Below are 17,053 nucleotides of genomic sequence, written 5' to 3'. Positions count from 1 at the left end.
CAATGAACTGACAGATTTACGGCACTCACAAATCTTGCAGTATTCATTAAACAAGCCTGAAGATCCTTGTCCTCCAAACATTTATGGACTTGCTTAAATGTGAATTTAGTAGGGTTTGTAAATACAAAGAGTCTAATGTGACCCTGAGATCTTTACTCAAATTTTAATGGATGCATTTTTTCCCATCTGTAACCTCCACATATAAAATGGACACAGCATTAGTGTTAAACTAGTAATGAATCTTCACTATCAAATTCAGGGCAGTTTAGGCATCTAATTTTGGTGCAACTCAAAGGGCTATTGTAGAAATATAAGTTTCTTCTCTAGCTAACTGAGTTTAGACAAGGACCTCCATTAGGATCACTTTAGTTGTCTGGTCTGGCTTAAAGTAGACAGTATGCATAACTCTCTGCATGTAACTTAAAAACAAATCCAGAGGTATTTATAACTGGATACATCAAATTACCAGTGTTGTTAAAAGACATCATAATCTGCTTATTTAGAAATGGCAATGGGAAATGAAAGCTACCAGTGAAGGAACTCAAGAGTCAGTAGAGAAAATCAGATACCATAAAGGTTGATACATTTAAAAAGAAATTCACAGGCCAAACTTAAGATTGTTACACAGTGCAGTAGTGTGTCTTTGTACCTAAAAATAATATTCTTGCTTATTAAGTAGGCAGAGAGAGATTTATGATATCCTTTACTTCTTATTTCTTTACATAAGAGTTTGCATTTTGTAAATGACATTGTAAGAGACTACACTGTTGTCACCTAGCAACTACAAAGTGTTTTTTGGAAAAATTGCTGCTTGGTTTTTGACTAATAATAAAAATAGTAATTCCACACTTTACATTTGTAGACCTTAAAGCACTTAGAAATAGGTATTTTTTTTAAGTATCCTTATCTGGAAACATGAAATCTGGGATAGAAAGTGTGTTGGCAAAGATGACAATCAACAGAGATACAGATTTTATTCTGAAGATCTCACCCTGTTCTCCACATTCCAGCCTCTTCAAACCGTACTTTTATAGAGGTCCTTTCCAATTTTTTTTTTGCCTTATGAATTTTAAATTAGGAAAGGGAATAATCTAAAACATCTGTATTTGCAATGATTATCTCCCCTTCTCATTTGAGATATTGCAGTTATTTTTTAGTCTAAGGGTCACAGTGATTTAGCCCTTGGCAAATATTTAATTTTTAATGGTAACCACTACAGTATTGAGTGAAAGCACATGAAAGTAGTACATTCATCCTAAGATGATCCTGCTCCTGCATCACTGACCAGTTTTCATGTTGCATATAAAGCAGTTCTCTGTAATTAATTTTTCTTCAGAAAGTGTTTTTATCCTAATTGTAATATTTTCTACTAACAGAATGGCAGCTGACATGCATACTGAAATGTCTGCTGTAACAACAGCTGGCTTGAAGAGTATTTCATTTTTCAAGAAGATCACGGAGGCTGGGTAGCCAGGCTTCTGTGTGATTTCAAGCTGAAGAAATACTTATTTTAAATTGTTTGAGAAATGTCCTATACTCATTTTCAGTTCTCCATTGCCCTTGCCAAGCATTTGGTGGAGTGAAGCTGTTTGGGGGCCATATTTCTTCCTAAAAGTCCACAGTTTTAAGAAACTTGTAAGGATGAATTAGAATGAATAGCCACAAAGATAATGTGTGGGCTGCTGTGCAGCAGCATCCCTGGAGAGTAATATGTCAGAAAAGAGATTTAAAAAATTTCTGTAATGAAACGTGTATTTCTCACAAGTAAGGAAAGATCTTGACAGATCATCTTTTATGAAATATCTGCTCTGTTCTTTGCTTGTGGGACAAATGAGATTTCTCCTTACAATACATTGTGGATTATCATTCTGTTGCAGTTTGTGTAATGGCAGCACACGGGGAATTTAGGAAATGACACTCCAGCTGTCTTTTACAATAACTGGGTTTTTTATGCTTTTGCACTGTAATACCTCTTCCTTCAATTATCTTTGCTGTACTCTTCTCACTGTAATACCAGTGTGTATCCTAAAATGAATTAAAAAGAAAAATGGATATACATAAATTATGTCTTATTTTCCCCATGTGATATGTTTTATTTCATTCACTAATTTATTGATAAAAACTCAAAAATAAATATCTGGAGTTCCTTTTCTGTAACACATTTTTAATAAAGAAAGTGAAGTCAGTAAGCACTTGCTGGAAATGTAAATCTGTTTCCTGGTCTTTGCTGTTGTGTGAGGTTTGACATACATATGTTCTAAAGAACAGAATTATCTTTGTTGCAGATAAATTTTTAGAACATGATTTATCTGTAAGGCTCATTAAAGTTATCATTGTTTTCAGAAGTGCCAAACACTTGGGAGAAGTAGAACTTGTACATTGTATCTGAGACACAGACGAGTTTCCGAAAGCAGTACACTGCCCGGTGTATTTCTTCCTTGAATTCAGCACCATCTAAATCTTTCCCAGTTGCCTCCAGAGATTTACTATTCAATTGGTTTAAAGCAATTTTGTAAAAGTTCATTAGTGGGACAGAGAGAAGCAAGATGTCTCTTGGGAATATTTGGGTCTTCCATATTTCAAAGTGTGGGCTCAGAAGCTGTGTCAGCAGGACTCTTTCTTTGTAACAGCACATGTGATGCTTACTGAATTAAACTCAAAACCATTTGCTGGGTAGTGTCTTATGGATCAATTCTGTGCATTAGTCTCTTGGAGAAGGACTGTAAAAAAACTGGAATTTTCAAATTTTAGGTCAGATGAATTGTTGGTTTGTTGTGTCTTTAGAGCTTTGCTGCTGAACATTTCCATTTCTACTTTGCCTTCATCTGTGTTTAATTGTTCATCACCCAGCTTTGTCTGAGAGTCTGAACTTTGCAAGAAATTGAGTAATAGATCTTTGCCCACAGAGAGTCATTCCTTATGCAGTTTGGTCAAATTACTAGAAAAGTAATTTCCATCCAGCCTGAGTTGGGAGTGCTCTAGAGTGGGAGGGCCTGCTTGCTTTAGATGCTGTTGGCAAATCTATAATCAGATAACGATTGACGCCTTTTTGGCAAAAAGCCCCAAATCTGTAAATCATCTTAAGATTCACAGGGTTACACTTCTCTATCTTGGTAGCAATCAGTGTTTCTCAGAGCTGTACCCAATGATAGTATGTTATGAGTAAGGAGAAATTTATTTTTATTAGTGGGTTTTAATAATTTCAGTTTCCAAACCGTTAAAAATTTTCAAAGAAAGTGCGAAAAGATGAAGGAAAAACAAATTGAAGCCACTGACAAGGCTTACGGTTTTCTTGAGTTATTATTTATAAACATTTTAGAAGTAGCCCATGTATTCCCAGGAATTTCTAGATCATAAATTGGAAACCAGCACTCTAGGAAACTTATGAAAAGAATAGCCATTTTAGACTCTGAGTGCCCTTGTGTTCTATTGACTTCAGCAAGAGATCAAGGGTTTGGTTTGACTTTTATGCTCTTTGTTATTGGAAATCATTGGGATTCTAAAAACACCTTTTTTTAAATTTGATGGCAAAAGACAGTGATGGTAGATGGTTTTATGGGCATTATCTGTTTTAAACCACTCAGAATGTCTTGAGATCTTGAAAGAGATACAAACTTCACTGTGTTTTCTCTATTTAGTCTTTAGTATGGTACAAAAGATTTAATCTACTGGTCATTCTAGTAAAAAGATGAAGACATGAGTTAGTGCTGGTCACAATAATTATATAATTCCAGTAGTTTGCTTGGCAACAAAGTATTTTTTAACACAAGATTAATATTTCAATACAAAATTTTAAAATGTATCTGCATCATATGACTCATGGATACAGTGCATAAATTAGGAGATTGTGCAACTGCTCTTTTACACCACAGAAAGCACAGGACATATAGAGCATAACGACTTGCTTGCTGCCCTTTTGGCAGCCTCTGTGTTTTATTAATGTAAAAATAAACTTTTAGCACCTTCAACTTTCTTGTTTACATGAGATTTATAAGCTAAATGACAGCAGTTTGGTGGATATGAGATATATCTTTCAAAAAATGACATTGATTTTATTCTCTGAGAAAATAATCATCGTGGTGGTGTTGTAAATTGTCTTTAAGAGAAAAAAAAAAGACACATGTGCTAGTTGAATCCGTGGTTTTTTAAATGCCTGTATATGTTTTGATCCATGAGGTCATCTGCCAGCAAGTAAATGAAACTTGGGATATGTCAAAAATAAAACATATCAGTACAGTCTGTAATTTCTATACTCAAATACTGGAGCAGCTCCAACACTGATGATGAAGCTCCTTCAGCTTCACATGTGTGTATGAGAACTGTACGGGGAATCTGGATAGCTCAAGTGAAGGACTCTCAGTGTTGCAAGAAAGCAGATTTGGAAAGGTTTAATAGCACTTCACTTGCAAATAATTCTTCTTGCTATTACACAGATAATCTCATGTCAAATTTTAAGTAACATCTGGAGCTATGCATAAATACCATTTAAACAGGAAACTCGTATTTTTGCTCAATAAATGAATCATTTAAATGCCACTTCAACACCAACACCCACAAGTACTGTTTGCCTTTGTCTTTTATTTAGCCATAAGGTAACTGTTTCTGCATGCTTTTCTTAATGTCACTTTCTTTCCTTTTTTTAGAGTTTCTTTGAAGGACAGTCTGCACCATGGGATTCAGCTAAGAAAGATGAGAACAGAATGAAAAATAGATATGGGAATATCATTGCATGTGAGTGTTGGCAGCATAATTTTGCACTTTGTAAACTTCCCTTCAGATCTGGATACAAATGACCACCAACCTTGTGCTTATATCCGGCTTACATTCCTTTTCCCTAATTAAGAAAATAAAAATGAGGGAAAATGTTTCTTTTTTTTTATTTCTTGAGAAAACTGTCAGGTTTAATGCATTATCTCAACTGCCTGTTTACCTTCCATCCTGTGATCAGCATTTGGCTAGTGGAGAACAGCACCTTTAACCAGTACTCAGCTCTAACAGGTCCCAAACTGCTCCTGCCAGCTTAGCACAAGACTTACCCACATCAGTACCTAAAATACACATCAGGTATTTTAGGAGCTGACAGTACTAGTGCTTAAGTGTTCCACAGTAACAGAGATAGCTATCCTGGCTTAGGCTAGACAGATTTCAAGGAAAAAAGGTAACCTTTATGTTTTACTTTAAAATTCCAGGCTTAAAAAGGATTAGACATAGTAGTAATCAAATAACTTGAGGAGATGATAACATGCTTTGGTGACCCCTCACAAGATTTATGACCCCATAAATCTTGGATTATGAGAATTCCAAAGCATTGTGACTAGAGATGTTGCACATGAACATGGAGGCAGGAAATATATCAAGTTCAGTAAAATTATATTATTTAAACACTACTCTTGTTGCACTTAAAGGCAGGTTCTCAGTGTGTATGTAGGAGATGATCTTTTCCCTACATACGTGATGATGATCTTTTAAAGTTTTTTTACTTTAAAATCTAAATTAAAGATGTGGAGTGTATGTGTTTTTAACAGCCAGCCAGATAACCATGAGCAGGTATAAGCAGAGAAATAAGCAGCTGTCACCTTGTTTTGTAAGCATGAAGATGAAGAGTGATGTTTAAGGAGGGATCTTTCTATGATACTGCTGAGTTCAGAAATCATACAGAACCCAGCAGAGGAGAATAAGCCATGCTGATTGTCTCAACATTTGGAGGACCTGTGGAAGGAATATGTAGTGCATATTTGCACTAACTTCAGCACCTATCCTAGGTGTTTGTCCAGGCAAACACCTGCCTGGGTTTCCTCATCAGTGAACCACATGGACTTGACAGAGAGAAGGACAGATCTTCCAGAGAGAGGGTTCTGAAATAGAGCCCATTTGTATACTTCTGAATCTCCACCTCAGGAGGTCCTCTCTGCGGTGCATGTGTAACAAGTCTGGAGAGAACAGCTCCCAGCTTAGTGACCTACAGTAAGTGATGTGAATAGGGCCCAGCTGGGCTGAGACTATCTGCAGAGAGAAGACAGCTCTGTAGCTTGCTGCAGAATGAGAACCCACAGGAAGTGCAGATGGAGGCAAAGGCAAATTAAGCAAGAGATAATCTGCCACATGGTTTTGAGTGGATGTGATAGTATTGCTGTGTATTTTGGATGTACACTGTGCTATATACTGAAAAAGGAAATAAAATCTTCAGAGAAATGTGATTCTCATGATGGGCTGATGCATATGCAAAAGCAGATAAGCTAGAAACGGTTTTGCTTGTTTCCCTCCAAGCAATAATTAATGTATACAATTGTTATTTTGTGAGGATGTAGCAATACATTATATGAATAACGGCTAATCAGTTGAGAAAAAATATCAAAGTCAAAAATAAGAAATACAAGCAGTTTAGCGCTTATCCTTGCTTTATGAATTTTTTTTCCAGTCCGAGCCTATTACAATAGATCTTCTCTTGTAGTCAGGTTTAGTGTGTCACTCCTCTCTTTTAATGTTATGTTGGACATTGTCTTAAACTTTGACACCTTTTGGTTGAAGAAAGTTAGAAAACTGCTAGTGCTTTATGTCTGAGGTAATCAAGTGATGAATAGCCAGGGGAGAACACATAAAAGATATTAGATACACAAATCAATGACAATTACAAGTGATACTGAAGGCTTTCTAAGAGGCGAAATATAACTTGGGACATTTAGATCTCAATTTACTTGAAATGTCCTCAGTATTTAGCAGAGGGAGACAGTTGGATGGAGTTTTTATCAATAACACTTCCTGTTTATGTGGCTGTGAAAACAAAGACAACTCAAGTTATAATTAAGATCTACTAGAATTAAAGGCAGTATCTTAAAAGAAAAGCTGAAACTGCCCACAGTTTGTCATTCAATATGCAAATGGGGTAGTTAACTTTTTAATTATTTTATGTGTTTTTCTCCTGGATAAATAATTGCATTTCTCAGAGTCTGAGGGTACAGTTTGAATGGTCTACTTTTGAAAATTTGTCCCAGATAATTGTAAAAAGTATATGCTTCAGCTTAAAAGCATTTTAATAAATTGCTCTTTTATGCTATGTTCACACACTTAAAAATACGGTGGTTTAGATGCCACTAACTATGGGTACATGATTCTAATGAAATGTATATTTTTTTCTGCATAGCATATTTTTTTCTATCCATTTACCCTTTTGTTTTAATTTTTCCCAAGATACTACTGTTATATTATTGCTTGTAGTCATTATTGTTCTCGGAGGGAGCTAAAACAATAGCAACAAGCATCCAGCGTTGCAAGAGATTGTCAAAATTTTAATATGCTTTATGTTACCCAAGTGATGTGCATTTAGTTGGCTACAAGTGTGCCCTGCCCACTTTATGACAGTGGCTACAAAAAGTTGAATCATGATCACATTCCAGCCACCCACAGAAAACATGTTCTTTCTTTACTGAACAAAAAAACCTTCATGTTTTCTCATTACAAACTATACCTGGCATGAACCTGCTAAATGAATCTTTCATCACCTAAGAAAAATTATGTTTCTGCCATAACTGTGTGGGGTTAGGCATGGATTTTGGTAAAATCTATTCATTTTTTCCTCAGGAGAGATCTTGAGGGAATGGGAGGGGTTCTGTATTTATTTTTACCTAACTCAATATTGACTAAATGAGAAGAGAGTATTGATCACAGGTTTTAAAAGCAGATAAAGATTTTAGGTAAGACATTTATAAAAGGTTTGATTTGCAGAGAATTGGGAGTCCACGTCCAAGAAAGGGTCATTGGCTGGGCATGCTAATCAACCAGGTGCTCAAGGGTCTTGTTAGAGATCACAGTCTGCAGGCTGGCATATGCATGTTGTAGGTAACATGAGGCAAGAGAGAATAAAATGCTTATATTTGTTGTCTATTACCATATTCCACAAAGACAAATTTATCCTAAGATACATAATTTTAAAAGCTGAAGTGATCAGTGGAAAGTTAAATTAGATCTCCTAATGGAAGGATATCAAAATAACAATGAGATGGAAAAGAGAGTATTTAAAACCTACATAAATTGTCAAGAGCGGCTGAAGTATAAAGGAAAAAAATACCTTAAAAATATAGACAGTTAATCTAGAGACTATTTAAGAACCAGCACACGCGTTGAAGAATATGGCTTGTGTACCTCTCAGTTTTAAATCTGCTTGACAGAAGCACAGCCCAGACACAGTAACAGTTCTCTGTGTTGACATTAGGATTTTTTTCAATTTAACAAGTGTTGCCATGCAGTAAGGAGTTAACTTGAGTTCTCAAAGCAATAAAAAAAGGGAGTCACTCCAGTTCCACTGCAAATAAATGGGTATTGGACAGTCCATTACCTCTAGAATTCCCAGAATCCTAGCTGAGAATGCAGTGCTAAAATAATTCATATGAGAAGAAAAACGGTGAAGAGATGATATGAAGACGTAGGTATAAAATAACTTCTTTATTTTGCTTAATCAAAGCAAGAGTTATTGCAAGAAAAGTAACAAAATAATGGAAATGTAAAGAAAAGAAACTGCATATTATCCAATTGTATAAATCAGTCAAATAACAGGAAGTTACATTTTAAAGATGTTTCTTAGAGGACAATCTAAGCTTGTTTTGTCCAATATGGAGCTCATTTCTAGGCAAGTGATCAGATAGGGGTTTCAGTTACCTAAATACAGACTTGGGATGCCATTTCAGGTGGCCTGGGACGTCTGTGCAAGACCAACGAATGCAGCACATCTCATAAATATGAGATGTTATTCCAGAGTGGCAGCTGAAAGCTAGGCAGTATATCCTGGTGGCTATATAAAGTGTCATGAGATGTTTTGTGCTTAGACAACTGAACCTTGCCCTCTGTAATTCAAGAAATGCAAAAGTGTAGATTTTTATTAGCCTGAGCTGTCCTGGTGAGAATGCCTGTAAGGCAACAAAATCATGAAAATATAGATGAAGATACACCATGAGTCCAAGCAAGCTTGACTTCTGAGTCTGCTGAATTTAGCAGAAGTTGGATCAGGTCCCAAAACTGTAAAAGCAGCAGGCATGGCTGGAGCTTAGAAAGTTTCTTAGTATCTTTCTTAAGTAAGATGGATTTTTAGGATTAAGGTCCTGTGAGCCAAACCACTGTTCTGAAGAAACTGATAAATAGCTTAATTAAGCATAGAATAGCAAAACACTTGGATAAGCATAGCTTGGTAGAGTCAGACAAGCAGGGGTTATGTGATGGGAAGTCACAGCTCCATAAGTTTTTATTCTTGGAAAAGTGAATAAAAAGGCTGAAAAGGCTGACCTGATTAACGTAACCGATTCAAATATTCCAGCATGTTTGAAAACCTCATTCTTAAAGACTGTTGAATGAAATAATTCCAAGAAAATAGCAATGTGAGACCTGTGTGGAACCTGGAGATGGAATTTTAATTCATTCTGATTTACTATGTTTGGGGTTGTAGCGTGCCCTTTCTCTCTCCCAAGGGAATCCCAGGGAAATAAATGAGGCTCTGAGATATCTATTTCCTAAGACTTGGAGCATAAGAGGAAGGGGTGAAGAATTCACCTTGACCAGTTTCTCTCTTGACTTGCAATTCTAAAACTACGCTATTTTAAGAAGCACTTACCCTGGTCTTCCTTCACCATAATGTGGGCCGAAATTATGCTACTTATAATGAAGTTGGGTTTTTAAGCCACTTGGGTTATTTCATTTATTTGCTGCCTTTTAGGAATTTTAAAGCTTCAGAGCTAGCTGTTCAGAACACGGGTGGCAGGTTTGGGTGTTTTAATGATTATTTACATTTACAGCAAAATAACGACCCTCGTGAAGGTCTAACATAAGCTGCAAGTAATATTAGCTCAGCAGGCAGGCAGCAAAACAATAATACACAGGTAATCTAATTAGCAAGAGTACCTCATAAACAAGGCAGCAATAGAGTGGCTGCTTACCATCTTTGCATCCTTGAGATCCTACCCTCAAATTGTGTTTTAAGAGGAGCTTACAAAGTCTCCGAGAAGAAGGAGCCCTGCCAGCCTACAGATACTCTTGTGCAGAGTGGAAATTAGCCTCTAGCAATTCCTATATCATAGAGAAGAAGAGGCAGCTGTTATAAGATGAATTCATGCCACGATGTTTCGGATTGGAATTTAGAAAATTAAGTTGGAAGTGTTTTCACAGTCCTGGATAGCTACAGATGACCGCAGTGGAGCAAAATTCAGTGACAAAGCCATTGTCTTACTGCTTGGGTTTTGCCATTACTGTTTTTTGCTTTCTCTCTTACTGAAAAGATAACGAGTTCAAAAACTCTGAGGTGGCATTATGTCTTGAATGACTTCAGCTCCTCCTCAGTACTGGCAGAAGCATTTCCAAATGAATAAACCTTTGACAACTTAATGTTATTTTGTTGACAAAAGCAGGGGGTCAAGGCAAAGGTGATAATTGTAATGGGTTTCACATTATAAGATTTAAGAAACTCATACTGAAAACCAGAGGGGATTTGGAAAGCCTGTGAATGACTGAAATGAGAATTAAACGTAGATACAGTTTTCATGTTCAACAAAATAAGCAGGAACTTGCAATTTCTAAGGTTTTAGTTTGACTATAAAGGAATATTTTGATTAGGCCTGTGTTACTGGATATGTCTTTAATTACTTCTTTTTCCTGTCCATTGTTCCCTTTTCAGATGATCATTCTCGAGTGAGATTGCAGCCTATTGAAGGAGAAACAAGTTCTGATTACATCAATGGGAATTATATCGATGTGCGTATCCTGATGTAGGCAACAAGCCTAATGTTGTCTTCAGTCAAAGAGGGAACTCTTATTATTCTCACATTATTCACAATTTGTAATAGATACCACAGCTAATAACAGCTGCTAACATTGTTTAGCACTGGGGGGTGCTACCTTTGGAAGCTAGGTGTGCACTAAAGGAAGAGAAAAGCCTCAAAGGTTTGTCAATCAGTGAATGAAATGAGTCATTTTCTCCAACTGCCACTGGACTGAAACCTTGCCAGGAACACTGTATGGCTACTTTGTCTGCTGGTGCTTATATGGGCTAGCAAAATGTTATTTTCACTTTCTGTCAACAGCTTGGCATCATTCCACATTTAAAAGAAAGCTGTTTGCATATTAATGTGACAAAACTCCGTAATGCCTAATGCAGAGATTTGCAGTCTCTTGTCATCTCTGCACTTTTAAGTCGCCTTCAAAGTATATTCTGCAGCTGTTAACCAGTATTTCTAATGCAAGCAAGACATTTCATTAAATATGTAGGCTGTTTAATTATTGAAAGTGGCTTCTTTGTTCATTCTGCATCATGTTAACTTAATGTTTTACATTAAAATAAATTCTTTAGGAGACAAGGTGTTTCTGGTTGAAAGACTGAGCTCAAAAGTAGAATTGAAAATCATTAAAAAGCCAATATTTTTTATCTAAAGCCACAAGTCTATGGATAGCAAAGTTAGTAATTTTACTGTTTACATGGAATGCTGGATGTTAGGCTAAGTAAAACAATTGCTGCTTCATAGGAAATTGTGCCTGCTAAAGATTTCTTGTTCAGCAGGTTTTTTTTTCCTTTGAAAAATGGTGTCAGATTTTGCAGTTCAGATTTAATTACTAGTATGAAATAGGAATGTAAAAGGTATTTTTTTCTCAGAATGTGGAGGAACTAGAACTATACAAGAAAAGTAGGTACTTCAGTTGTAACAATATGAAGTCTGAGGGAACTTTCTGAAGATATCTCTTGTTACTGATGTTTATAAGCATGATGATTCAAGAATCATTAGACTAAGCTCAGATTTCTGCTCAGTCCCTTGCTGTTTGAAAGAATAGCACAGTCACCAAGTAGTGAAGGCACATACGGAAATATATTTAGTTGGGCACCACACTAATCTCTGAAGGGAGTAATCTGTCATGAAAGGAAGGAGAGAGTTCACACTGGGGACTTAGATCTGAATTCACTTTCACATTTTCTCCACCATTCAGGATTGTTCTCATTTTAGGCTGGTAGTATGTTCTTGTGTCAGATTTGGATCTTACTCTAAAATGTTATGAGATATGAGAAATAAAGATTTGGATTATACAGTTTCATGTAAAATGCTGAGAGATAACTGCATAGAAACTTTTTTGTTGTTGTTTATGGAGTACAAAAGGATGGAGAGAATGTGACCCTTTCTAGCCTCAGCAGATGGCTTCATTGCAAAGCTTGGAGGACTGCAGGCATCCTCCAAAGACTACACTGCCACAAAACACAGCATGTTTGTTTATAATTTGCTAGTCAGGTTTCTGCTAGAAACACTGGTTTTTCTAGTACAGAAGCAGCTTTAATTTTGCTCTTGCATGCAGTTATTACTGCAGTTGTCGTGCTGTCAGTATAACACGTTAATGATGAATGGCACCATCATAGACACAATGGTTCTGATGCATTTGTTCCCATGCTTTTTTTCACTGGGATATGGAAGTGTTTGATCCCAGGCACTGAGGATTAAGTAACACATTGCAGGAAAAAACCCCATTCTGTAACTCATGTTATTCTTTCTGTAATATGTTAAGTATCTTCAGTTGTTTCGATTCTTTCCCACTTTGTATGACTGTGTTTCCCCTTGCTCTTTCACAAAGAAATTGCAATGGCATACGTACTACAACCTTAAGTTCTTCCTGCTGATAACTAACAATGCATCATAACTATTATTCAAATATTAACACACCCACAACTGGATTGATCAGCATACTGGTGCATGATCTAAACATTTGGTGACACTCCCATCACATCAGAAATTCAAATACTATAAAAATGCTATAATTAAATTTTGGCAACATTTTCCATGTTGCAAAGAATGCATAGAGTATTGGTCTTTATTGCTTGGCCAACTTGTGATTAAGTTGCTCTTGTCATCAGAGTTGTATTATGTTCTTCTTGGAAAAGTATGTTCATACCAAACGATTTAATTAAAGAACTTATAGTCCTTTATACTGTTGAGAAATAAAACATAAACAAACCACCAAGGTCAGAGTGAACACCATGCCCTCCTGCCTTCCCCACGCTGAATGCAAATCTGACATTTTTTTACTGTTTAAAAAGGGATAGGCTTTGCAGTCAACAGCAATAGGTGAAGGAATATCTCAGACACTGTGAGCACCTGATGCCGTTAACTGCAAGGGCTGGAGAGGATTTCAAGCTGTTCATTCTCAGCAAAGCCAACAGGGGACCAAAAGAACATATTACTTCTGGCCCTTAATAGACAAGGCTGCAACTTAAATATTTTGTAGAAAACACATTTGCTTTTGTTTCCCTTCTCACTTGCCCTTCCCCAACTGAAAAGATCTTTTGCATCTAATATTTGTATTGTTGTGACATTGACTGAATACTATCCTAAATGAAGTTTCACTCATAGGAACATAGCCAAGGTGCAAATTGCTGATTTTTTCTTTCCTTTCAATTTTTCTAGGGGTATCATAGACCAAATCACTACATTGCTACACAAGGTAAGTTTTTCACCCTTTCCTTCCAGTTACGTGAGGCTAAGAGGTTTTGGTACTTGGATTGTAGTTTATTCTGTCTAACATGAATTTCTTGCCATAGTCAATATCCAGGGTAGAGTCGGCTCAATCACTTAGGTAGAAGCAAGGAAATTGAATTATTAGCAAATTTTCAGGTATTTCAAGTGAGCAGTACTTAACCTTTGTGTTAAAACAGGTTTTGAGTAAAAAAGCTAAATGCATCCTTTTTCAAAGAAGTTACTCAGCATTTTGTTACTCATGAAAAAAGAAATGAGTCATGGTAGAAATGTTTTGTACCTCTTCAGAGAGACAACAGTGTCAGGAAAATGTATGTTCTCTTAACTGTTCAATGATAACTAGGCTCCAGGTCCTTAAAATACAAAACTCTTGAGTTAGCAGCTTTTGGTAGAGGAGCAAAAGACATCCAAACACTGGCAGGAAGATTCATCACAGGGTTCTACAGAGACAGTTTTACAGGCCGTCATTTAAATGCTTGCTTGAGAAAAAGAGCCTATTCTTTTATCAACACACAAATTAATTTTCAGTTTGTACTTGTCTTCAAGACATAATTTTTGCATTCTGATGCAGTCCTTGTTTATTTTTTTGGTCAAGTTCAGAGCTGGAACAAATGGGAAAAATGAGTCTTCTGTGACTACTTAGTCATAATATTGAACAATATGCCAATCTCCTGCCTATGCTTCGATAGCGTGTGTGAAAATTTGATTGCTCCTCCACTGATTGGAGGGAATCTTTTTTGTAATAGGTAGTCTGTGACAGAGCTTCCTGCATGTGCTTGTGAATTTGAGAAAGCTGAGGTCCACCCACAGATGTTATTTCAACCTTTTAAGGGACCCAGCTGGAGTACTGAGTATAATATGCTCCGAATAATCTTAACATGTGTTGGATTTAGAGCTCACATACTTTGTAAATGGTTTTTTATCAAAGCAAATAAAATGTTGACCATGTCAAATAAGGCATCTTGCTGTGATTGAAGTTGTTTCTTAAGTTTCCCAGAGTCTGCTGCCTCCAGTCCCCACTTAAACCAGTGGGAGGTTTCATATCTATATCTTGCTGTACCTCAGCTCTCCACAGTCTCAAATGTGGTGCTGCTTCACGTCAGATGACAGTGGGGCAGGGCACAGATGTTATTTCCAGAACCACTTCACTAGAATCAACATTACACTTCTAGACCAGAGTTTTATACTTCCAGAATTAGTGATCTTACAATATGAGCCATGTAAATGTGCTTCGTCTTCCCCTTCTGCTGCCCACCCACCATGTTCCTTAGCCCATAGTCTCTACAGACAAGCCACTGTCATGGTTTCAGCCAGATAGGAAGACAGAAACAAAAATGCAGCATTTGATTTATTCATTTTGGACTTTTACACCCTCCTCTTCAAAGAAGAAATGGTTTGTTCCATTTAACATTTACCTAATGATGTTACTGTTCTTCACTTTTAATTGAAACCTAAACTAAAAAGATAAACAGTTGGCCTTTAACTTGTAGTTTGCAATAAGTTTTCATCAGGAAGTTAACCAGAAGATCTCCCAGATATTTTTCTCATAGGTCCCCACCTAAAGTTTAAATACTGTTTTATTACAATGTTTATTATCATTTATCATCATTTCTATCACAATCATCATAATACTTGAATAGCAAATACCAAGCTTGAAGTTTTGTACTTTCAGGTCTTAAAACCAAGTATGTAATTATATGTGAATAATGTGCAGAAGGTCTGTTTACCAGATCCACCAGCAAGTCCCAACAGTTTCTTTGCCATGTTTTTTCCTCATATGGTGTCAAGAAGTACCTAGTCAAGAAAGAGAATAAGCGGAGTAGAAACTAATGTTCTTCCAAGATGCAAAGGATATATGACTGTTGCAGCTGTCAATTTTGGGGGTGGGTAACATCAGTGTCTTCTGTGTAGGTGCAGCTAAGTGCACATGGGAATGCCTAACCCCTTCCTCCCATGGTGTAATGAGTAAGAAGCAGATTCTCTGAAGAATGTAAAATTAATTTAAAAATAAGCATGCAATTTACAGCAAGCTCAAAATTTTCTGGCTGTGATGTTTTTGTGGTTTACATCTTTAACATTTTACTTTTTAAGGTCGGTTGGAAAGCAGGTTTGTACCTCTAGTTCGTAGGAATGAATAACACTGATCTCATAAGTTTATGTGTTCTGTCTGGTTCTGTCTGTGACCTGATGAAGAATCATGAGAAAGTTTATTTTCCCTCCTCTATTTCAGCTTTCCCATCATCACAATAGGGTTAAAAATTCTCTTCTGCTTTTCATGGTTCTCTGCCACATCCTGATAGATGCAGTTGTTTAAAGACTAGTTAGTGTTAGCCTCCAGTATCCCGGGTTCCTGACAAAGCACATTTCCAGTAAGACGCAGTCTCTGTGTTTTGCAAAAGTGATAAAGTAACTGGGAGTAATCTCCAGAATTTCTTTAGGACTCAACATTAACTATGAAAGAAACACATTTGTTTCACATGTCAGTCTATGCCTCCGTATGTTCCAGGGAAATGGTCACAGCACCAAGTTTTCCAGAGTTCAAAGAGCATTTGGGCAACATTCTCACACACATGGTGGGATTCTTGGGCTGATGTTGGCAGGGCCAGGAGTTGGACTTGATGATCCTTTTAGGTCCCAGGATACTTTACGATTCTATTCTAGGTCAGCCTTAGTAACAAGCATGTCATGTGCCACAGCTTGCACTGCGGCCAGCGATGTTCATGCTCTGTTTTACAACACACTTTCATCAGGTATGTAAGAGCACATCAGTGCAGCCCAAGAGTTAAGCTGCATGCTTAATTCCCTTGATATCTACTTTTCATCAATCTTTAAATAACTTTTCTCATCTTCCCTTTTCTCCTCCACAGCAGCTTTCACAGGTGCACATGCCCATTGTTCTTTGAAGGAAAATATCATTATGTGAGTCAGTTTTAAATCTCTGAGGAGTTAGAATGATTGATATTTAATTTTCCTATGTTCTTAAGCTGCATTCAACATATCAAGTGTTAATGAGCAAATATAATTGTTTGAAGTGAAGAAGTGGCAAATTTAATCAGTTTGTAATAGACTACCAATCTGCTTTTAACAGAGCTGGGAGTTGCCTAATCACCTGTTTATTGAAGTGTTACTGTCTTCCATACTAACCAGAGTCTGACGTGCAGACTGGTAGCTTTGCACCTTGGCATTCACAGCATCCTGCTGCTACCTTGAATTAGGGATGGAAATGTTTTTTAAAAGAATTTCTTAATGGAGGCTTTCTCAACTAAATATCCAAAATTATTTTACTTCAGCTTTTAAGAATAATGCATTCAGAGTATGCAATTTCAATTACTAAATTAATATCAATTTTCCTTTATGTGATAAGTATAATGTGAGTGGTAGACTGAATTTACAGCTAATAAAGACTTTTGGTGATCTGATGTAATTGGCATCAACAGATGGGCTCTGCACCTGAGTCACCATGATTAAAAAGAATCCCTCGTCAAAAGCCAGCATATTGGGTCATGCAGAGCCAGCAGGCTGGTGCAATTTAAAACTCATTATTTTGCTTTATATATCCCTTGTTC

At 36.6% G+C, this 17,053-nt stretch overlaps 1 protein-coding gene across 6 annotated transcripts in view; it reads left to right on the top strand.

Annotated features, from left to right (window-relative positions):
* The window catches only part of PTPRM (protein tyrosine phosphatase receptor type M), a 441,308-nt gene that overhangs the window by 375,238 nt on the left and 49,017 nt on the right, over nt 1–17,053 (top strand). For all 6 annotated transcript variants that reach the window (XM_066561791.1, XM_066561798.1, XM_066561783.1 and 3 more), the window contains 3 exons: nt 4,644–4,731; nt 10,655–10,731; nt 13,419–13,455. In XM_066561791.1, the coding sequence (XP_066417888.1) occupies nt 4,644–4,731; nt 10,655–10,731; nt 13,419–13,455 (202 nt within the window). The remainder of the gene's footprint in view (nt 1–4,643; nt 4,732–10,654; nt 10,732–13,418; nt 13,456–17,053) is intronic.

Source organism: Molothrus aeneus, chromosome 1 (genome assembly GCF_037042795.1).
Source record: "Molothrus aeneus isolate 106 chromosome 1, BPBGC_Maene_1.0, whole genome shotgun sequence".
Lineage (NCBI taxonomy): Eukaryota > Metazoa > Chordata > Aves > Passeriformes > Icteridae > Molothrus > Molothrus aeneus.
This window is presented reverse-complemented; position numbering and strand designations above follow the sequence as displayed.